At 30.0% G+C, this 19,981-nt stretch overlaps 1 protein-coding gene across 1 annotated transcript in view; it reads left to right on the plus strand.

Moving 5' to 3' along the window:
* Positions 1 to 19,981, plus strand: part of LOC106470585 (la protein homolog) — a 30,296-nt gene that overhangs the window by 5,529 nt on the left and 4,786 nt on the right. Inside the window, exons 2-13 of the mRNA XM_013931149.2 lie at positions 897 to 995; positions 1,172 to 1,252; positions 2,314 to 2,383; positions 5,663 to 5,703; positions 6,999 to 7,064; positions 11,095 to 11,196; positions 11,704 to 11,814; positions 12,466 to 12,566; positions 13,350 to 13,397; positions 16,054 to 16,129; positions 17,186 to 17,329; positions 19,357 to 19,480. Of these exons, the coding sequence (XP_013786603.1) occupies positions 909 to 995; positions 1,172 to 1,252; positions 2,314 to 2,383; positions 5,663 to 5,703; positions 6,999 to 7,064; positions 11,095 to 11,196; positions 11,704 to 11,814; positions 12,466 to 12,566; positions 13,350 to 13,397; positions 16,054 to 16,129; positions 17,186 to 17,329; positions 19,357 to 19,480 (1,051 nt within the window). The 5' untranslated portion in view covers positions 897 to 908. The remainder of the gene's footprint in view (positions 1 to 896; positions 996 to 1,171; positions 1,253 to 2,313; positions 2,384 to 5,662; positions 5,704 to 6,998; positions 7,065 to 11,094; positions 11,197 to 11,703; positions 11,815 to 12,465; positions 12,567 to 13,349; positions 13,398 to 16,053; positions 16,130 to 17,185; positions 17,330 to 19,356; positions 19,481 to 19,981) is intronic.

Below are 19,981 nucleotides of genomic sequence, written 5' to 3' on the forward strand. Positions count from 1 at the left end.
TAGATTTTATAACCAAGATACATAATCCTTTAAACAACAACATAATTATCCATCTCCTACTTCCCTATATGCTTAAAATCACAAATAAGGTTGAGGTGATTTCTGTTTCAATCTAATTGATGAGCTGTATATCCTAGAGCAGTGCTTCTCAACTGGGTGAATGATTCACCCAGGTGTTAATTAGATTAGAATCGGGCTGAATGAGAATGATAAGGTGAATTAGTATGATCAATTATACAACAAATTCAAGAGAAAAAAAAGTCATTAGTTATTTTTATTTATTCTAGTTATAGTTTGATAAGTACATTTTATTTTTGTTTACTTTATGTTGCATTTCATTCTACTTATAGTTTGATGTATATTTAAGTCATAATAAAGACTTTTACATCATAATTTAGTACTCTTTGCCCTTTTTTTTAATTGGGGTGAATGAGCTGTTGTGAAAAACTTATCGGGGTGATGATATTGGAAAAGGTTTGCAGAATTTAACCTAAGGTCTAAACTGTAAAGTTATTACAGAATTATAATCATACCGGTTTATGGATGGAAATAACTTGAGTCATGTAGCAATAACTGCTACAGAAAAGTAAAATGTATGAGCAGTTTTTAAGTTTTGTGTAACAGAAGGAGAAAATGACCATTCTTAAAAGCAAATACAATTTTTAATTCTATCTATGAATGTCAAGTTGTAGTTCTATAATTTTTCAGCTTTGAGGTATACTATATGCAAAGCAAATAGATCACCTGGTAAACCTGTCTTTTTAAGTCTAACCCTCTAAGTAAACCATAGGAATACATCTTCATCTTTGTCACTTACCGTTCACTATGATACTTTTGTAAATTTCCTATTGCACTTTATTACATATCTCCTCAATATTTAATTATTCTTTTAACAGGTTTTAAAAAAAATGGGAATAGAAGAAGAGTCAAAAACCAGTGAGGTGCAAGGTGAAAGTTCCTCTCAGGAAAATTCAAATAATCCAGAAGAAAATAAGGTGTGTTTTTGTCTTTAAAATATTGATTTGATTTAATCATGTAAATAATAACAGGTATTATGTTTGATAAGTAATGCAAAAAAAGTGGGTGTATATACTTTGATTCTGCTATAATTTGTGGTTTTTAACTACAACTTAGCCATAAAATACTAAATCTTTGGATTTTTGTTTCTAAGAATGTAGAAGAAGATGTTAAAGATACTGAAGCACAGAAAAATCCTACAGAGTTAGAGTCAAAAATTATAAGACAAGTCGAGGTAAGTTTGTTATTTATTACTTGGCTAATCAGACATAATCAAATAAAAGCTACTGTATTAAGAAAGTGCTTGAGTCACAAAAATGCTACGTTATCATAACTAAGATGTAATAGGACTTGGTCACATTAAACTACTTTACACTTATTAATGTACAGATGTGTTCTCATGGCTTATTCAAGTGCAGTTATTTTTGTGTTACCAATGTGTATTTAATTAATACAGTTTTTTGTTTATTGAACAATTAAACCTTCTTGTCAGTTTGTGTGATTTTGTATCCATTGTTCAGAAATTATTTTAGTATACTCTAAAGAAGACTCAAAATGAGCAAAGAAAAAAATATTGTTCCCAGCTTTGTGGAAAGATTTGCCAGGCTATTTTGATTTAATGTTATCTTCAGATTTGCATTCATTATCTCACAATATTGAAGCAGCTCTTATAATGTTAATTATTTTTGCTGTGCAAAGGAATATGCTTGATCCACTTTTTGGAGGATTAAGAAGAGCATCTACCAGCAGCTCCGTCAAAATACGTCTAGCAGAGCCATTCACATCTTGCCTAAAAGCTGGTTCAAATAGAATTTTGTGACTATAATACTTTAAGGACGACTAATAATGGATCTAAGGATTTTAAAATGTTAGTGATTACCAAACAAAAAAAACTGACATGAAACCAGAACGGTTTAACTGGCCCATCTTTTATGATAATTGTAAGTTCGTATTTTGAATTTGATCTTACATTGCATTTAGATTATTGTTTCGTTAAAAAGCACATCACATTTAATTATTATTTTTTGTTTGTAATTTGTTAAGCACCAGTGTTTGGATAAGTTTTCAAAGAAAGTACTAAAATAATGATATTTCTAATACTTCTCTCAGTCATTAGTTTATGGGCAATTGTTATTACACGTAACATTATTTTTTTGTACAACGTGTAAATACTACTGATCAGTGTTTATTAAAAACAAATAACATTTTTATTTTAAGTATTTAAAGTTTGCAAACCTCTGCATAACTATTTTATGTAATATCATAAAGAGGAATTACTATTAAAACTATTTTCAGTATTATTTTGGAGACTTCAACCTTGTGAAAGATCGTTTCCTTCAAGAGCAGATCAAACAAGATGATGGTTGTATCCTTCAAGTTTGAGAAAATGTTTTCAAGAAAAAACAATTTGTGTGATTTAATTTCATTTAATCTAGATTTCACTCTCATTGGGATTAATGCTAATTACAACTTTGACAGACATTTTAAGTACTGATTAGCAAAAACGTTCTTCTAAAGTATAGATTATTTGTATTTCTGGAGCACGTGTTACATATTTTCTATTAGTATGTATTTCTTGACTATTAATCATGTGTATTTGAACATTTATATGAAGTGTTTGTTCATATTTCAGGTTTTCAACAAACTTAAATGAATTAGATGATTAGAGAAATTAAATTTACAGGCCTCCCAATTCACCTATAACAACTGTTAAAGCTATTATTTGAAGGTGGTATAATTTTTTTGTGAAAATGACTTATAAAAGAAAAAAATCCTAAATTTCTTTTCAACCAACCAAAACCATGTATGTATGAATTGTTTTAAAAATATGTTAGAAATGGGACTTTTGAGAAAAGGATAGTTTTCACTGTAACAAAAAAAGAAAACCTAGCTTGATAAATTGGTAAGTATTCTTTGGAAAAACATGTACCCATTTTGATCCCAGTAGTAGTATTGTTCAGATTGGAAATATTTTCTTTTTTGCTGAATCCTTTAGTCTCTCTTTTTCTCTTTCCCTTTCTTTTTGTTACTTACTTATTCTGGAATGTCATTTTTCCATAGATTTGTGGATTTCAGAGTTTTTTTTTCATTATCTGGGTCATTGGTTTAAAATTACTGGTGGGTGTGGGGGTGATGTTTTGTAAACAAAGGATCTGACATATAATTACAATGTGGCTCCCTCACTGGCTGCTCTCCATGGATAATGCCATTGCACATGTGCTGTGCCGTATAGTTATATCAGCCTCCATCATGCCTATGTGAAGACAGCAATTTGTGAGATAAATTTGAAATAGAATCCACTGAAATCCATCTTTATTGTTTGCCATCCAACTTCAAAAACAAAATCAGCAGATCACCCTTTTTTTCATGTATCAACATATTTATTAGATACATCAAGTCATTTATCCTGAAATGAGCTATAAAACTTGGATGAAACACTGTTGGACGTATTTAGTCATTGAGCTGATCAGTCACATTTTGACAGCTGCATGGAGTTATTCTAGCCACATGTCATAATGTAAATGAACACAATATTTTTGAGATGAAAGTGCTAGGACCTAAAGGGAATACTTTTATTCTTAAAGCTGAAAATTTTCAAGTTTAGGCAGGTGCTTGGCTGGTTTCGTGTGGGTTTCCATTTGTGTGAGGAATTGTTCTTTTAATAATATGCTCTACTTTACTTATGATTAAAATTTTTAATAAATAAACAAGTAAATAAAACAAATCAAAGTTGTTCCTCTATTTTTGTTTGTTGTTTTAATACTTCCACAAACTTCATTGTAATAACCTGTTTCTTGCAATCTTGACACTTTATTAGTAAATTTTTCTGTAGGTGATATGCTAACAGTTTTATTTTCTACTACATTATTTGCCATTCTTGTGTCCTAATTAATTTTGAATACTTGTCAAAGAAAATCTCAGCATTACATTTTTGTCAATTCTCGGGTAAATATGCTATGTATGACCTAGAACTCTCACTTTTCATACATCTTTGATTAAATATGCATTTAATGCTGCTTGATATTCAATTTTCTGTCTGTCCATTATATTTTATATTTTGTAACATATTTTTTAGGTGTGCTTATAGTTTCAGTTTCCATTTTTTACAGTTTTTTTTCTTAATTCAAAGTATTTTTATAACTTCTACATTGACAAAAAAGGTCTACCTTTTGAATGCTCTTGTCTTATAGGGTTTCGTATTTTTTGACTTTTTACACATAGTCTGCTTTTACCTCCAACACAGCAGAGTTCCTCATTATCAGTTTCAGTTCTTTTGTGCTTACATCAGTTTCAACTTCATGCTTTAAGTTTTTATATTGTGTTAGCTTCAGTTAACTTGCAAGCTTGCAAGTTCCTTGTTCTGTAACTAAATTATCTTAACAACTGATTCCTTAATAACATGCCATGCTTTCTACATGTTTGCTTTTGTAACATAATCACTATAATCTGTACAAAATAGGATATATGTAAGTTGTAAATTGATGAGATAAAATTTCTCTCCAATCTGAAAACAGAGATAAACCTACTCATCTTTATTGCTGTTTCTGCTACGACTTAAAATAATTTCTTATCCGTGTGTTTTATTTAGTTTTTTTTTAGACCACCAGGGTGCTTAAGATACTACTGTAGTGTTTTACCTATGTTAAATTATTTGTCACATCTATCTTTTTGTCACTTCAATTATTATTGTATGCAGAATGTTTGTGTGTTTACTGTTATTCTCCTCACCGTTTATAAGAAATACTGAATTTATGTATGCATGTTTAATGTGATAGTGGTTGTTTACATTCTTATAGATTAATAGATCATGCAACATTGTATGATCACAAGTTTCACAGCTTTCTTCCTAACTTTTATATTTTAATATAGCTGTGCTTTAGGCTGCTTTCAGCATCAATTAAACTTAGCATTTCCATTTGGTGCTTACAGCATATTAATTTAAGAAACAAACATCTGTACATATTTCATCTTTTCATTAAGCAGACCTGGCATTAACTGAATGTTGAAAATGCTTATGAATATTGCTTAACATTGAACAGAATTGTTTATTTTAACCATAAAAGTTCAAGTATTTCAGGTGAAAAGAAACATTTTTATTTTCAACATCACACACTTTAATCAAAAGAAAGAACACTGAAAATTGAATCCGTTGGGCATATCCTTGTATGACATTTCATATTTAAAACTGCTTAACTATGAGTATATATTCCAGACCAAAGTTTAATTTCAAAGTTCTTCAACTAAATACTTCATTCACTTAATATATTAATGCAGAGTTATTTCCACTCATTTTACAAGATACAGTTTGTACAAATAAATGACTATTTGCCATTAGGAATTTCCATTGAGATGATGTATTAAATAACTATTTATTTTATTTGATAGAAAATGAAAGTGTATGAATTTTGTTTCCAGTACACCTTTTATACAAACATATGTGAAGTACTATAGGAGTTTTGATCCTATATTTTATATTGATATTGTGGATTTAGGAAGGTATAATAGAAAAGTTATTTTGTGATGATATGTCATACACAAATTACAATTATAAAACAACTATATACATGTATGTAAAAGCATACATTTTATCATATCTACACATTGGTTCGTTCTGTGTATATTTGTTTTCCTTAATTGTATCTAGGGATTCCTCTTGAAACCATGGTCAAGTTCAATAGGTTAAAGGTAATTTTTGATACTTTTTTTCATATACTTGTAATTTTATAATCTTTGATGTTTTTGTAGAGTTAAAAATTTGTTTTTTAATTTCTGTCAGTTATAGCTTGGTGAATTAATTGATGAATTGATTATGTATGAGCAATGATTACATTGATTAGTGTCTCATAAAATAGTCTATTAATCAGAATTATGATTAATCAATTGATATCATGAAAATAATCAACTAATTGAAATTAATGTTGATTATTACTGTTTTTGATAATTCAACAACTGTTAAGTTGAAATTATGATTAAATTGGTTTTCATGAAAATAATTAACTAATCAAAATTAGGCTTTCTGATTACTTAAAATTTTTTTGTTATTCCCACTACCCAGATAATCTAAATATTTTTATTATGTTTGTTTGTTGTTAAGCAAAAAGCTACATCATTGGGTGTGGTGCCTTGTGATTTGAGGGTCTCTGGTTGAATTTCTGTTGCCACTAAATTTGCTCACCTGGTCTTTGTTATTGCAAAGCCGATAAGTTAATGCCTGTCCTGTAGTGTTTAAAACTCGTTGTTTATATAATCAAGTGAATTCTGTAGGGTTACACGATATTTAAAATCAGAATTACACAAATGTGAATCAGTTTGATAAATGAAGTCGTTAACTCTTGTACTGAACTATTCACTTTGCTGGAACCTTTATGACTGGAATAAATTTAATAAATGTATAAATAAACTGTGTACAGCTCAGTTTATGATGTTGAAAACTTCAAGAGTTTTGGTACACTTTGTTACAGCCTTCTAATATCTTGTACAAGAGACGTGGTGTTTAAACACAGAGTAAAGAAAACAACCATCATGAAAATTATTGTAATGTGAATAAGCAACAAAACAAATCTTGAATATTAAATAGTTTGTTTTTCTGTAATTCATGAAATGAGCCATATCAGTTAAAACTATTATCACGGAGTCATAGCTAGTTTTAAGTAATTTTCTTAGCAATTCAAGACAGGTTTATTTAAAAATCTGATTATTTGTAGTTCCAACAAAGTCGTACCTTTAGTTTTTTTTGTTTTTTTTTTATGTTTCAGTGAATCACTGCTTATGATATCTAAAAGTTAAATGTCATTATGTGGGTGTGGATAACTTATGAAACTGGATTTAAAGTTGAAAGCAAGTTCAAAAATATTGAAAGCATAAGAAAGTTATCTTTCTAGTACTGTAGATCTGTTAAGTATATTATGAAATATATTTTATAAAGTTTTGAGTGTTTTTGAAATCAGTTTCTTAAAATTAAATTCTCTTCATTTGTATAGATTTTATCTACTGATTTTGAGGTTATCAGAAAGGCCCTTGAAAAATCCCCAACACAACTACTCCAGGTATGATTAAAAATTTGATTTCTTTGTGTTATAAGTCAAGTTACTTAAATTAATATTTTGAGTACAGTGTTGTTTAAAATTGTTCATTTGGGCTTAAAATGTTTGGCCTGTAATTACTGTAGCTTGCCTGAAAATTGTCATAAGAGTAACAGATCACTTGATGTTTTGTTATTCATGTTGTGAATAATAATAGTTAATCCTACGTTTTTTTGATAATCTATCACATAAATTTTGGAAACAGTGGGTAATGCTGTAATTAAATGCAATTTTATGAACAATTGGGCCAGGCTTAAAAATATTTCTGTTTGCAGTAACCTGACTGACCATCTGAAATTGGTTCTGACTGATATATCATTTTTGACATTATGACCTGGGAAATTTTTATTTTCACCAGTTTCTGCCGATATACCAACTCATCTAACAAAATGTGCTGACTTTGTGTAGTCCCCAACAATGTTGGAGGTCATCACTTGAATACCAATCAACAACTTATTGCTGATTGACCAATGCTTTGAGGTTTGACAACGAGGTTTATCTCTTTCCCAGGACCCTTCATGCTAAACTATTAAATATTAGGTCGTTAAAAAATTAATATCACGTTTTGGAACTCTTACCTTTACCCCCCCCCCCAAAAAAAAACGTACATCATGTATAATAGTTAAACAAACCACCTAAACATCATGTTAGTGTAGCCAATATAACATGTAAAGTTTAGTTTACTCTAATCCCTTATTTTGATGGCACACGACGAGGCACACATTCATCATGTAATGCTGTTTGAATACAAGAAGGGAAACAATGCCTCTGTAGACACAAAGAATATCAAAGACATTTATGGAAATATTTTGAATGTTCGTGTCAATACAGATATTAGCACAATCATCACAGATCTGTGAACAGGACAATATGATATATATATATACCAAAGCCTGTCATGAGCAATCTCTCCAAGCATTCTTTGATCACAGTTATTTTCTAATCACATCTATTACATTATTTCAATAGTTCTCTCAAAACCACATTTCTTGTAAATATTTGATTGTCATTCAAAAACTTCTCTTCATAACAAACACCAAATTAATTTCACTCAGTGCTAATTGAATCCTTAGTATAAAAACTCCCACCTTCACAGGCTTTTTCACATAGCAGAAAAAGTGTGGATATTTAGGAGCTACTTACACCTATGTTAGTGATTGAATTCAACTAAAATGGGAACAGGCGATGAAAGGAGGAAGTATTATAGGAGAAAAAGTGGAATTGGACTCGTGTAACTCACAAAATTTGGAGAAATCGAGTGTGACGGACCCATTGACTGACACTTGGCTTTTATGATTTTGATAATACAGTTATGACAAGACAAAATCATTTTTATAATATCAGTCTTCACTGTTATGTAATGAAATGTTATGTTCCTGAAATGAACCACATTTTATTTCTATCATTCTCCTGATGGGTTGTTGGGGATCCAACCCTGATGGTAAAATTGTAATATGAACTTGTAGTCATTTCTCCACCCATCCAAAAAAAAAAAACTTCAACTTTGAAGTTTGTTCAGTAAAAAAGATTTATTTTAATTTATACATGAAATTTTTAAAAAATGCAAGTTTTTGTTTTAGGCTGTTTTCAATATAACTCCAAATAGAAACATTAGTATTTTTTGTGAATTTCTATACTTTTTTTGACCATACTACGGCACTTATTGGTCCCTAAATTTTACAAAAATAGTGCTAATTCGACCTTGTAACTTAAATACAACTGCAATTTTAATGATATTAGCCAATCACTATGTCTTAACCTTGGTTGTCATGGTGTGAAGCACTTGCTCATACCTCAGCTTTGAAAAGTCGTAGGCTAGTGATCTAAACATTTGGTGAAAGCTTTTTTTTCTGTTGTTTTCAACTGTATAAGCCATTAAAACTTCCAGATGAGTAGATACTTGTATAGAGATCAGAACAATGTAATTAAAGCTTAGCTTTGTGTTATGTTACTAGCAGAAGAATCTTTTACAAACAACTTCTACCACTATTATAGTTGTGATATTTTTTTTTTTTTCAAAGTTAGCTTTTATCATTTTATGCTTTATCGAATTAAGTAACTACTTGAATGGGCATAGAAACTCACTGACTGAAAAGAAATGTAAAGAAAAATATAATTAATATAAAATATATTACTTGTATACATCTCAAAGAAACCTGATATTGTAAAAGTTTCTTTTATTGGATGTGGTATTTGCTGTTTTATAAAATAAAGCTTTATAGGAAAGTTTAAAAGAATGTAGTAAAACAAAAAATGTAAAACAAAGGTAAGAATTTTTAATTGCTTCTCAAAAACATTTCACAATGAAATATTTTAAAATTTCAAAGTAATTAATTTATACAAATATTACATATAAAATATAAGAGTTTGATATACTGAAGCTATGTAAAATGTAAAAAGTTCATTGCAAGTTTTCAAGCCATTTCATTCAGTAATTTTTTTGTGAAGTTATACAAAATTAGTGCTTCAAATTGTTCATGAACTACAGCAAGACCTCAAAGAATAGGATAATTTTACTGATTTAGTGATATCAAACCAGCCTCTTTGGAATTTGCAGTAGATGTCTCAAAGTGTCATTAGTAGAAAATGGAACTGCATCCAGACAAATGATATAGTTTGCTCTGCCAGGTGGATAAGGGAGACCATCATCCAAAAAAAAAGAGACAATTGCTATCTGTTTATTTGAGTTAACTGAAGTCATAGTGTATGTATTCAAGACTGAGTCAGATGTTTACATTCACAATTGGGTGTTTATTCAATGTACAGCTGGTTATAAATAATTTTGAAATCGGCTTCTATGCCAAATCTTCGAGTTATATTCTGCTTACGAAAAGGCACAAACAGCCCACATGCAATGATGTAATGTGCATGCCCATTGGACCAACAACATGTGAATCAACATTCTTTTTATAGATCTGTCATGACACCTATCCAGTTACTACAGGGTAGGTGTATACTTATTTCAAGAAAATTTGGAACTAGATCCATTCACGTTTTTATACAAGGAGGTGACTCATATGACAGTGGTGAATGGTGGAAGTGGTCAGAAAGAAGCATTATTAGTCATATCAACTCTACGTTTGTCATACTTAAAATTTTGAGAATTCCAGTTATCCTCAAATGATTTTGTGTAGGGGTATGTATATTAAAAACTTTATATGTTTAATCTCAAATTAACTGTTGATCATTTATAAACAAACTGTCAAAAGTTCCCAGCAATGCAGATCTGTAAAAGTACTACTATAACTGGGGACTTGGGGTTACCCTCTTCCAGTATTTTGAGCTGTAGCACATGAACCATTTGTCCAGTTCATCGGTGGTACTGCTTTGAATGACAGTGGTAGTTTAAAATTTGTCAAAAGCCATTGCTTGCTTTATTTTTGATCATGTTTCTCACCTTGTTTGTTAAGTGATGACTGGGATCTGGATCATTCAGTTGGCAAGGTTTTATGACAATGACAATATATTTACACTAATCATTTTGTGTTTAAGGGAGAAAATTGCCTGGATTTGTCAATGTTTTACCCTTTAGATGTTTGAGCATTCACAAGCCTATTGATTACATTTGGTTGTGTTGATATGTAAAGTGTTTCTCATTATGTTTGCTAGGTGGGAGCGTAGAATGGGATTGTTCCTGCAAAAATAATTTTCTCAGAAAATAGCATACAAAATCTAAATATATATATTCAAGTTAACTAATAGAATTTCACAAATTAGCTTTGTCTTTAAGGTATCATTCAATTCTTTATTGAAGAGTATCTCTAAAGCATTAATGTGATCTGATCTACTCATAGTATTCAAAAGCATACAGGATCAAGAACAAAATGAGTCATTTTCCTTCATCAGGGAAGTCCACTTTCTAAAAGCAGTTGGGTTGTTGGGTTTCCTTTCTGATCTACTCTGAACATAAGCTAAATTACTTACCTCTAACATATTTTGTTGTTATGGAAATGTAAAATATATTTCAGTATTAAACATTAATTTTTAACAATAGATCAGTGAGGATGGAAATAAAATTAGAAGAGATCCATCAAAACCTCTTCCAGAGAAAACTAAATCCTATCAGGATGAAATGATGAGCAGAACAGCTTATGCAGTAAGTACTATATAACATTTGTGTTTTTCTTTTATCATTTTGAATACTTTTTTTTTCTGTAGAGTAGAGATATTACCATTTGTAACTTGTTGTGTTTATTTACAGGCTTTATTTTTTTCTCTCTATTTAAACTGCAAAACATATATTCAAACTTGTTGATTTACATCACCCAGTTTGAAAGACAAAACATTATTTTTATCAGTGTAGATATTATTATAACTTATTTCTATAAAGGTCAGTGATGTTCAGCATTCATAATAATTTGACAGAATTTCAAAATGTGAACAAGAAACTTTTAAATTGTACTTCATTAATTACAGCAGTATTTTAAGCTTTCAGAAATGGAAAGTTTTGTAACTTGTTTATCTCACAAATTATCATAATTTACTGGTGCATTTTATAATGGTCATTTTTTTTTTCTAGAGTCATAAAAGAAATAATGATTTCCTATAGTATAAGTCCTAATAAGCTTTATCTTAATAATTGTTGTTGTTTGTTTGTTTTTAGAAAGGATTTCCTAGAAACACACGTTTAGATGACATTTTGGAGTTTTTTGAGTCTTACGGTAAAGTGGAAAATGTTGTTATGAGAAGGTTTCCAAATTCACCATCATTCCGAGTAAGTAATCACATTAAAAGGTGTTTAAATTCAGCATATAGATTTGTGGATTGACAAAATGGTTAAGAGGCTACCCAGAAAGTCAATTAATAAACATGTGAGTGGAGAGATAATTTAAAATGGTTGGATAAATAGCTTGGAAAAGGAGAGGTGATTGATTTGTGAATTTAAAAAAAATTTATAAAACAATGGACAATTAATGAAAAGAAGTATGTCATAAATAATTGGTGACCTGTATGCTATGTCAATTGATTGGGCAGGGAAATATTTCAACTGACAAACTAAAACAACATTTGGTAGAGTTTATTAAGTATTTCTAAGTTATGGATAGCCCATGTTTTTTTCTTTGTTGTTTTGTTACTAAAGTAAAAAAAAATAATGCAAAAGAAAGTTAAGAATACAAAAGAACTGAATTGTCCAAAAGCAGTTAATAAATAATTGAATCAATAGATTTAAAAACTGGAATTAATGGGTTTTTTTCAGTAAATTCATAGTTACTCTTATCTCATATGTTGAATCATTTACAGATATTGTTTACTTGTTTGATTATGAACACTTAATTTTCACATATTATTTGTATTTTCAATTTCATTTTGGCTCATTGTTACTGAGATCCTAAACTTTATATACATTTTTCTTATTCTCTCTTAGGGTTCTGTTTTTGCAACATTTGATAGAAAAGAAGATGCTGAAAAATTTGTAGCAGCTAAGGATATAAAGTTTAAGAACATTTCATTACTTAGACAAATGAAGTAAGTGTTGTTAAAGTTACAGGTTTAATATAAAAGGCCCCCCAGTGGCACAGCGGTATGTCTACAGACTTACAACACTAGAAACCGGGTATCAGTATCCGTCGTGGGCAGAGCACAGATAGCCCATTGTGTAGCTTTATGCATAACTACAAACATTAAGATAAAAGTTCAATATTAAGTCTAGGCCTGTTACCTGTTCTGAATTATAAATCAAACTTAAAAACATAAGGCTGTTCTAATTGAAATCTAAAGAGAGAGAACACTTTTTATTATGTATAGGAACTTGAACTACACCAATGACCAAGTTTTAACTGATTTTGTATAAAGAGTCCATACTAGTTAGAAATAAACTAAAGTAAATGTTTTTTTCAATTTGTAAATTTTTTTTTTTTCTCTTATATGATAGTTATGTGGTCTTAATTTGAAATAAAGTTAGTGTATATAAAGTTGCACGTGTATAGCACACAAAATAGAAATAACATATAAAACTTGTGGTAGAAAGTTCACTTTGGTAAAATTATGCAAGTGCATTATTACTAAGCTTTTTTTGTTCAGTTAAAATATTTTATGCTTTTTACCTAAGAAATAAGTTAAAATATTTGTTTAATTTATATTTAGGATTTATGGTTTATGAAAAAATTATTTCAGTTATTCATAGTATTCGTACTGTATTTTATTTCAGACAGTTTTAGTTACAGTATTTAGAGATGTCATTATTGTAGAGTATTTGATACTGAGTTCTTTGGATAAAGTGGAACTTTGTATTCATTTTTTGGCTTTCAGTGTAGATTACAAGAAAAGAAAAGAAACAGAGTACCAAGAAAGGCTGAAGTAAGTTGCATTTTCATTATAGTTAATCTAATCAAAAACAAGTGTAGAAAAATGGTGTCACCAAAAAAGGATTAAGTGTGCAACTTAAAAAAATTAAATCAAAATTGGTGGCCAAATTCTAAGCTACACTTATAGCATTGATACGATATTTAGAGCAAATATTCATTCATTAATTAGCCAGGCCACATTTTTTTGTTCAACTTGATGCAGGATGGTGGGTAAAACAAAATACATGGCCAAGCTGACCAATGAATGAATGAATATTTGCTGTAAAATTCTTATCAATGCTTTAAGTGTAACTAACAGTTTGGCTCCTAATTCTTGATTTCATTTCTTTAAGTTGCACATTTAATGGCTGCACCTTTTTTTTTCACAGCTAAGGTGTTTTTTAATAAAATATCATGACTTTTTGTCAATATACACCAACAAACCACAGTAAGTAAGAAAAAGTGCCACTTGATAGTAACCAACATTAGCTTTAGGATTGCAACCCTGTTATTTGGAACAGACCTATACTTTTACAGAACCAACCAGATTCTTTAAAATATGGTGTTAGTTTTCCTCTCTAAAACAATGTTAATAACTTCCTTTATAGTAACACCATGGAAACTAGATTAACAGTTTCTTGTCATCACTCGGATGCACTTGGTACAGCCATATCAAGCATCATTATTTATGCTAATTGCTTAAACGAATATCATGTAATGCTAAACTCACTTTAATTAGGGGAATTTCATAAAAGTTTGCAAATTTTTGTTTAAAAGTTGGCAAAGAATAATGAACAATAACTGTCGACCCATATAATTCTTTTGAAAACTTGAGCTAGAAACTGCTAATCTAGTTTGCTTAGCTTAACCAATACTTAAGTATCTGCACGTGCTTTCACCTTATAGTTTTACTGCTCCAAATCAGCAGTCTTTAATCTGATTGACAAAAATATAAAAACAGTCCACTTTTACTCTTGGGTGAAGCTGAAGTAAATATTTTAGACCAATAACTTGCGTAACTTTTTTCATTTTAGTTGTTTGTGCTTTGTGTTTATAAATAATTGGTCTGTTCAAAAAAAAATGTGGGAGATAATGATGTTAAAAAGATTTAACCCTTGAAAACGTTTTAGTAGATATAATGCCACTTTTGACCTTGCATTAATAAAAATTAACTCAAAAGTCGCCATACATGAAACGTGTCTTGATAGCTATGGGGCCTTTTAAAATATGAATTACATTTTCTTTGGTCAATTTATGTTTTATAATACATTAAAAAACATTACATAACATGCTATTTACTATGGCATTACAGTAAGCCTAATCATGTCATACAGTAGGCCACTTTGTTGATAAATATTCTACAATAAAAATATTTTCTAAAGTATTAAAACTAATCTAAATAGACAGTATTTATCTTTTGCTATTTTATAAATAAAACTTATGTCCTCTTTATACTAATTTGTTTACACGTGTTCAAAAAATCTGATGTCTCTTCCTTTGCCAAAGGGTAAAATATATTTACAAAACTTGTGAGCTCTTGTAAACAGAAAATTAACTGCCAAGACAATTTGTTTGGTTAATGTATTACCTTTCTGTGGCTTATGCATAATAGTAAACCATTACTATCTGATAAGAAGAAAAAAAAGTCCTGCTAGACTCAAGGTTCCTCGATACCTCTTTAGAAATTTTACAATCTAGTGTAAGTATGCAATGAAGGAAAGAGGCTACATAGCAGAAAAACTGAGAGAAAGAAAATAATCCTAGATTATGGAAGAAATGTATTTGATTTTGTCCGCTTCAGAAACTTGAATACTTGTAAAAAAAAATATGTACAGATAGTTGACATTTACAGTTCTTGATGTCATCTGATTCAAAAATGCACTTCAAGCTATTTGAGCTAAAATTAAACCTCAAACAAATGCAGTGATACCACATTTACAGCTTAGTTTTGTCTTCTGACAAGTTGTATCTGTGTAGGTGGGAAATTTAATGATTTCTACCATCTCAAGAATAATGACAACAGCAATCAAAATTTAGATCTGTTTTATTTTAAATCTCAACATTTTGGTTATAATTTTATTATGTAAGCATTTTGAAGGGATAGGTCACACACAATTTTTCCTAACTTGGTGTCATTTTGTCCCTTTCAATAATAACTGATTTTTAGACATGTTTTGTGTGTATGTTTCACTGATAGTAAGACCACTGTATTTTATATAATTTATTATATAAACAATAGATGATTATGCTTTTTGAAATGTTTGCTTATCAAAGTGTGTATGCATCCTTGAAAGTGCTTGAAATTGAGAGTATAATTTCAAGGCCTTGAAAGTGCTTCCAGAATAATAGCAGAATATATCAATATATCTAACTTTAATGCATGTTATGGAGTTGAGTGCAAGAAATAGTCTTTCTTTTCTTTTTAGTCTACATTCATATGTTGAACAAAATAAATAGGCATATTATAAGATTATAATGGAATCTGATTAATTTTGTAGATTTTAGCTTCCAAAAAGTGCTTGAAAACATTCTGAAAAGTGCTTAGAAAGTCTCTGAAAAGTGCTTGAAATTGATCTGAGCAATTCAGTATGAACCATGAGCTCATCTTTTCTTGTAGCATTTAAGATATTAATGCACAAATTATATTTTGTTTTCCTGAAAATGGATAGAAAAAAGGAAGAAAAGGAGAAGTTAAAGGAAAATCAAGCAAGAGAGGAAGAAGATGATGATAATGATAATGATCAGGTTTCTAGTTTCATATGTATTGAAACATATTTTGACAATTTTTTTCAATATTAATAGTAGCATATATCTTTTTTAGATTGTAATTGTAATACATAAAGCACCTACTTTTTACTTTTATATTTGTAATGCTTATTATTCGTTGAATATATTTACCATAATTTTTCAAATATAATGTGCACTCTAATCTAAACAAGTAGTCAAATGTGCCTTATTGCCATAAATAAAATACACCTATGCTTTTGCCATACAGTGGTCAAAGTTCATAGAGTTCACAATGCACTCTAATCTAAACAAGTAGTCAAATGTGCCTTATTGCCATAAATAAAATACACCTACGCTTTTACCTTACTGTGGTCAAAGTAATCCTTTGATGACAAGAATGTTAGTGTCCATATACTCTCTAAGTGCGTGTTTACCATAGTGCTTGTTACCTTTCCAACTGCAGCTGGCAAATAAACATTGTCAAAAAAATTGCTAAAAGCGAGTTCGCCTTAGCCCTTACAATGTAGAGAAGTTGCACCAACTATTCAAGGGAAGTGATTTGCACTTCAAATTTGATGATTTAACTGAAAATAATTTGTTGTTTTGGATATTAAAAGTAATGTAATGATAACTAGTTTTGTATTTCCAACATTTCTAAGTGGACATGAAATTAATCTTAAAAATCACAACAATTAATTTCTTGATCACTGCATTTCAAAAAATCGTGTTTAAAGGAACTGAAAATGAGTGTAAATAATAGACAATTCTCATTTAAGCCTTAGAAATATAGAGAAATAATAAGACATACAAAATGCAACATTTATAGTAAAGTATACATTATTGTTTACAATGTATGTTGAAAAAGATGGTCTGGATTGACTATAAAAAAAAAACTTAGATTTTTGACCATACATCATGTGCACCCTAACTTCTAGATAAATGTTTAGTGAAAAAATGTGTGTATTTTATTCAGGAAGTTACGGTATCTAGTTTTATACTGCCATATTTGTAGGGTTATGTTATAAGAGGGTAATATTCTAATATCAATAATGGCTTTTTTACATTGTTACTTAGGAATTTGATGAGGAAGAAATAGTTAAAGGCTGTGTTATCAAGTTAAGTGGGTTAGCTAAAAATATTTCTCGCATGGACATCAAAGAAGTCTTTAACCCACATGCCACAGTAGCCTATGTTGAGTATAATATTGAGGATCCTGAGGTGAGTTTTCTCTGTTATCTACACAAAAGTAATGAAATAAAAGGGTTATAATAATTTTAATGTCAATAATTCAAAAGCCACCCATTAGAGATATATAATATTTGGTACATGAACTAATGAGTTGCTTGGATAGACAACTATCAGTGACAGAAGTAATTGTCATCAGGAGAGATATCGATTATGAAATTTATACAGTGGACATGCTGAAAATGTTGATGTGTCATAGCTATTTCTTGCATTACTTCGTGCGGCCCAATGGTTAGCTTGCTAGACTGTGAATCTAAGGTTCCATGGTTTGTGCCATATTACTGAAAAAAAAACTCCACACTTAGGCTGTGAATTTCACTATTAAATTAGAATAGCTCACAAGTTGGTGGTGTAGAGTAGCTGTCTTCTACCTAGTCTATGACATAAATTATGTATGGCTAATATAGATATCTTGAGTAACTTTGTATAATATTTATATCTGCATAGTACTTCTTTGAATAATAATGTAGCATCTTATGTTATCTTTCAAGTCTTACAATATACTTTTGGTGGCCTCCATAATCAAACATCAGCAGGTTTAGGGTAAGATCTGGAGAGTACATGATGACCATGTGTGTAGAAAGTTTTGCTTTTTATATTTAAAGGCATGTGCTTGCAATGTAATGACAGTCTTTGTAATGTGGGTGATGCATCATCATCATGCTTGAAGATGTTAAGGGATGAATTGGTAGCATCCACTGTAACTCCATTATTTATGGGTTACTCAGAGAAATGTGGCCCAAAGAAAATTTGCTAGTGAATCCAACCCACACCGTAATAACCTTATCAGGCAGTGGTCATTGTATAGAAACACATGAATTGCTTTTCTCTCAGATGATATGGTTGTGAATGCTGACCTGCTTAACCCTTTATATACAAATTATAGATGGAAGGTCATGTCAAGCAAAAAACGTGTGCCTAAGATGTCTGGCAAGGTGCTGTTTAATCTGACTCATGTCAGAAATTGGTATGCAAGGTCTAGCCATTCATGTGCATTTCTTGGTAGCAGTTATTGGTGATATGTAATCTGTAATAGTACAACCTTAAAATGTTTTATACATGATCTTGCAGACTGTTGGTTGTTGGTGTTCATTGTACTTGATAACTGGTGCTCCACTCCCCAATTGTTATGAATTTTACTATAACTTTGTAAGAAGTCATGACATAGTTTGACATGCACATGGGGCTAACAGGTGTTTTAGGGTGACCATTACAAGTTGCATCAGTCACCAGTCTTCTTAAGACAAATGTTAATCTGATCTCAATAAGCCTCATTACTGCGTAGTGCTTTTCATTTGCTGCTTTCTTGTCAATAGTATTTTAATATTGTAAGCTTACTATTTCACAAAGCAACGCATTGACAAATAATCTGTTAGAAGCCATTTCTAAAAGCAGAATGAGTCCTAGATTGGTTAAAACTGTTTTTTTTTATACATTCCATGTGGTAATAATTGCTTCTAGACACTGGAATCACCTTTTTTACTGTCTCAGTAGTTCACCTATCAAGTGTTATATCTCTTTGCTGGATAGTTTTTGAATTTTATATGTTAAAATATGTGAATTAACTTGTAATTACACCTCAAAATGTAACATGTTTATCTTGTGTTATTGTATTCTATAAAATATGTTTGTCACAAGTTTGCCATAACAGTAAGGTAATTTTTTTTTGTCAGTGTATACATATACATGGATGAAAATGAAACAACCCTGAAATATTGTATCAGTATCTTGAAAGATGGTTTGTTAACGAACTATATACATTCAACTTTTGTCGACAAATTCTCATCTTATAAAACATGTATTTTGTTGCTATACTTTTATGACTGTAATTGTGTATATTAAACTATCTTAATGATACTCTTTAACACTGTTCTTGTAAAACTGAAATTTTGTTCATATGTACATGCTTTGTCAGTTTAGTTTTACAAATTAAGTATGATTGCGAAACATCCTGTCACAATTTGTTTATACTTATCTGTTGCAAATTGTTGTAATACTAGGCATTTGTAAGATTCGCAGAAGAAGGAGTTGCCACGTTTGCTGTAGAGAAGGTTTTGACTGGAGAAGGTGATGACAAAAAATTGGTCATCTGTGACACTGAACTCAAGTATGAGGTTTTAGAAGGTAATATTGTATTTTCATCTCGAGAAAATATTATTGATTTTGAAAATAATAGTTTAAAATGTGTGGCATGATGTTGTTGTCATCGGGTGTTATTTGGCATTTTAATAAAGATCCTGCATAGTTTTACAAATTATTTGAGAGACTGATGATAAAGTACTTAATAGTTGTGTTGATTAATGACAGATAAATTGATAATTAAAAGATCTTAATAAGTTAGTTGAATTTGATAGGCTGTTGGTGCATCTTAATATGAAACATGGTAGTTGGTTAGAGGTGTAATACTAATGAATCAGTTAACGATATATTGTTAGTTCAGTCACAGAAGTTTCAATGTTTATAATTTAACATTTTTTATGAAAGTGATCTCATGAGATAACAGGTGAGCATTGAATGTATGACAACAGAGGAATATAAAAAAACAAAACAAGAACATTGCTATTTTCGATGACGAGGAACCCACTTTGAGACAATAATGGCTGGAGACGGCTTGAATGGGTAATG

This window comes from Limulus polyphemus, unplaced genomic scaffold, assembly GCF_000517525.1.
Source record: "Limulus polyphemus unplaced genomic scaffold, Limulus_polyphemus-2.1.2 Scaffold4100, whole genome shotgun sequence".
NCBI classification, from domain to species: Eukaryota; Metazoa; Arthropoda; class Merostomata; order Xiphosura; family Limulidae; genus Limulus; species Limulus polyphemus.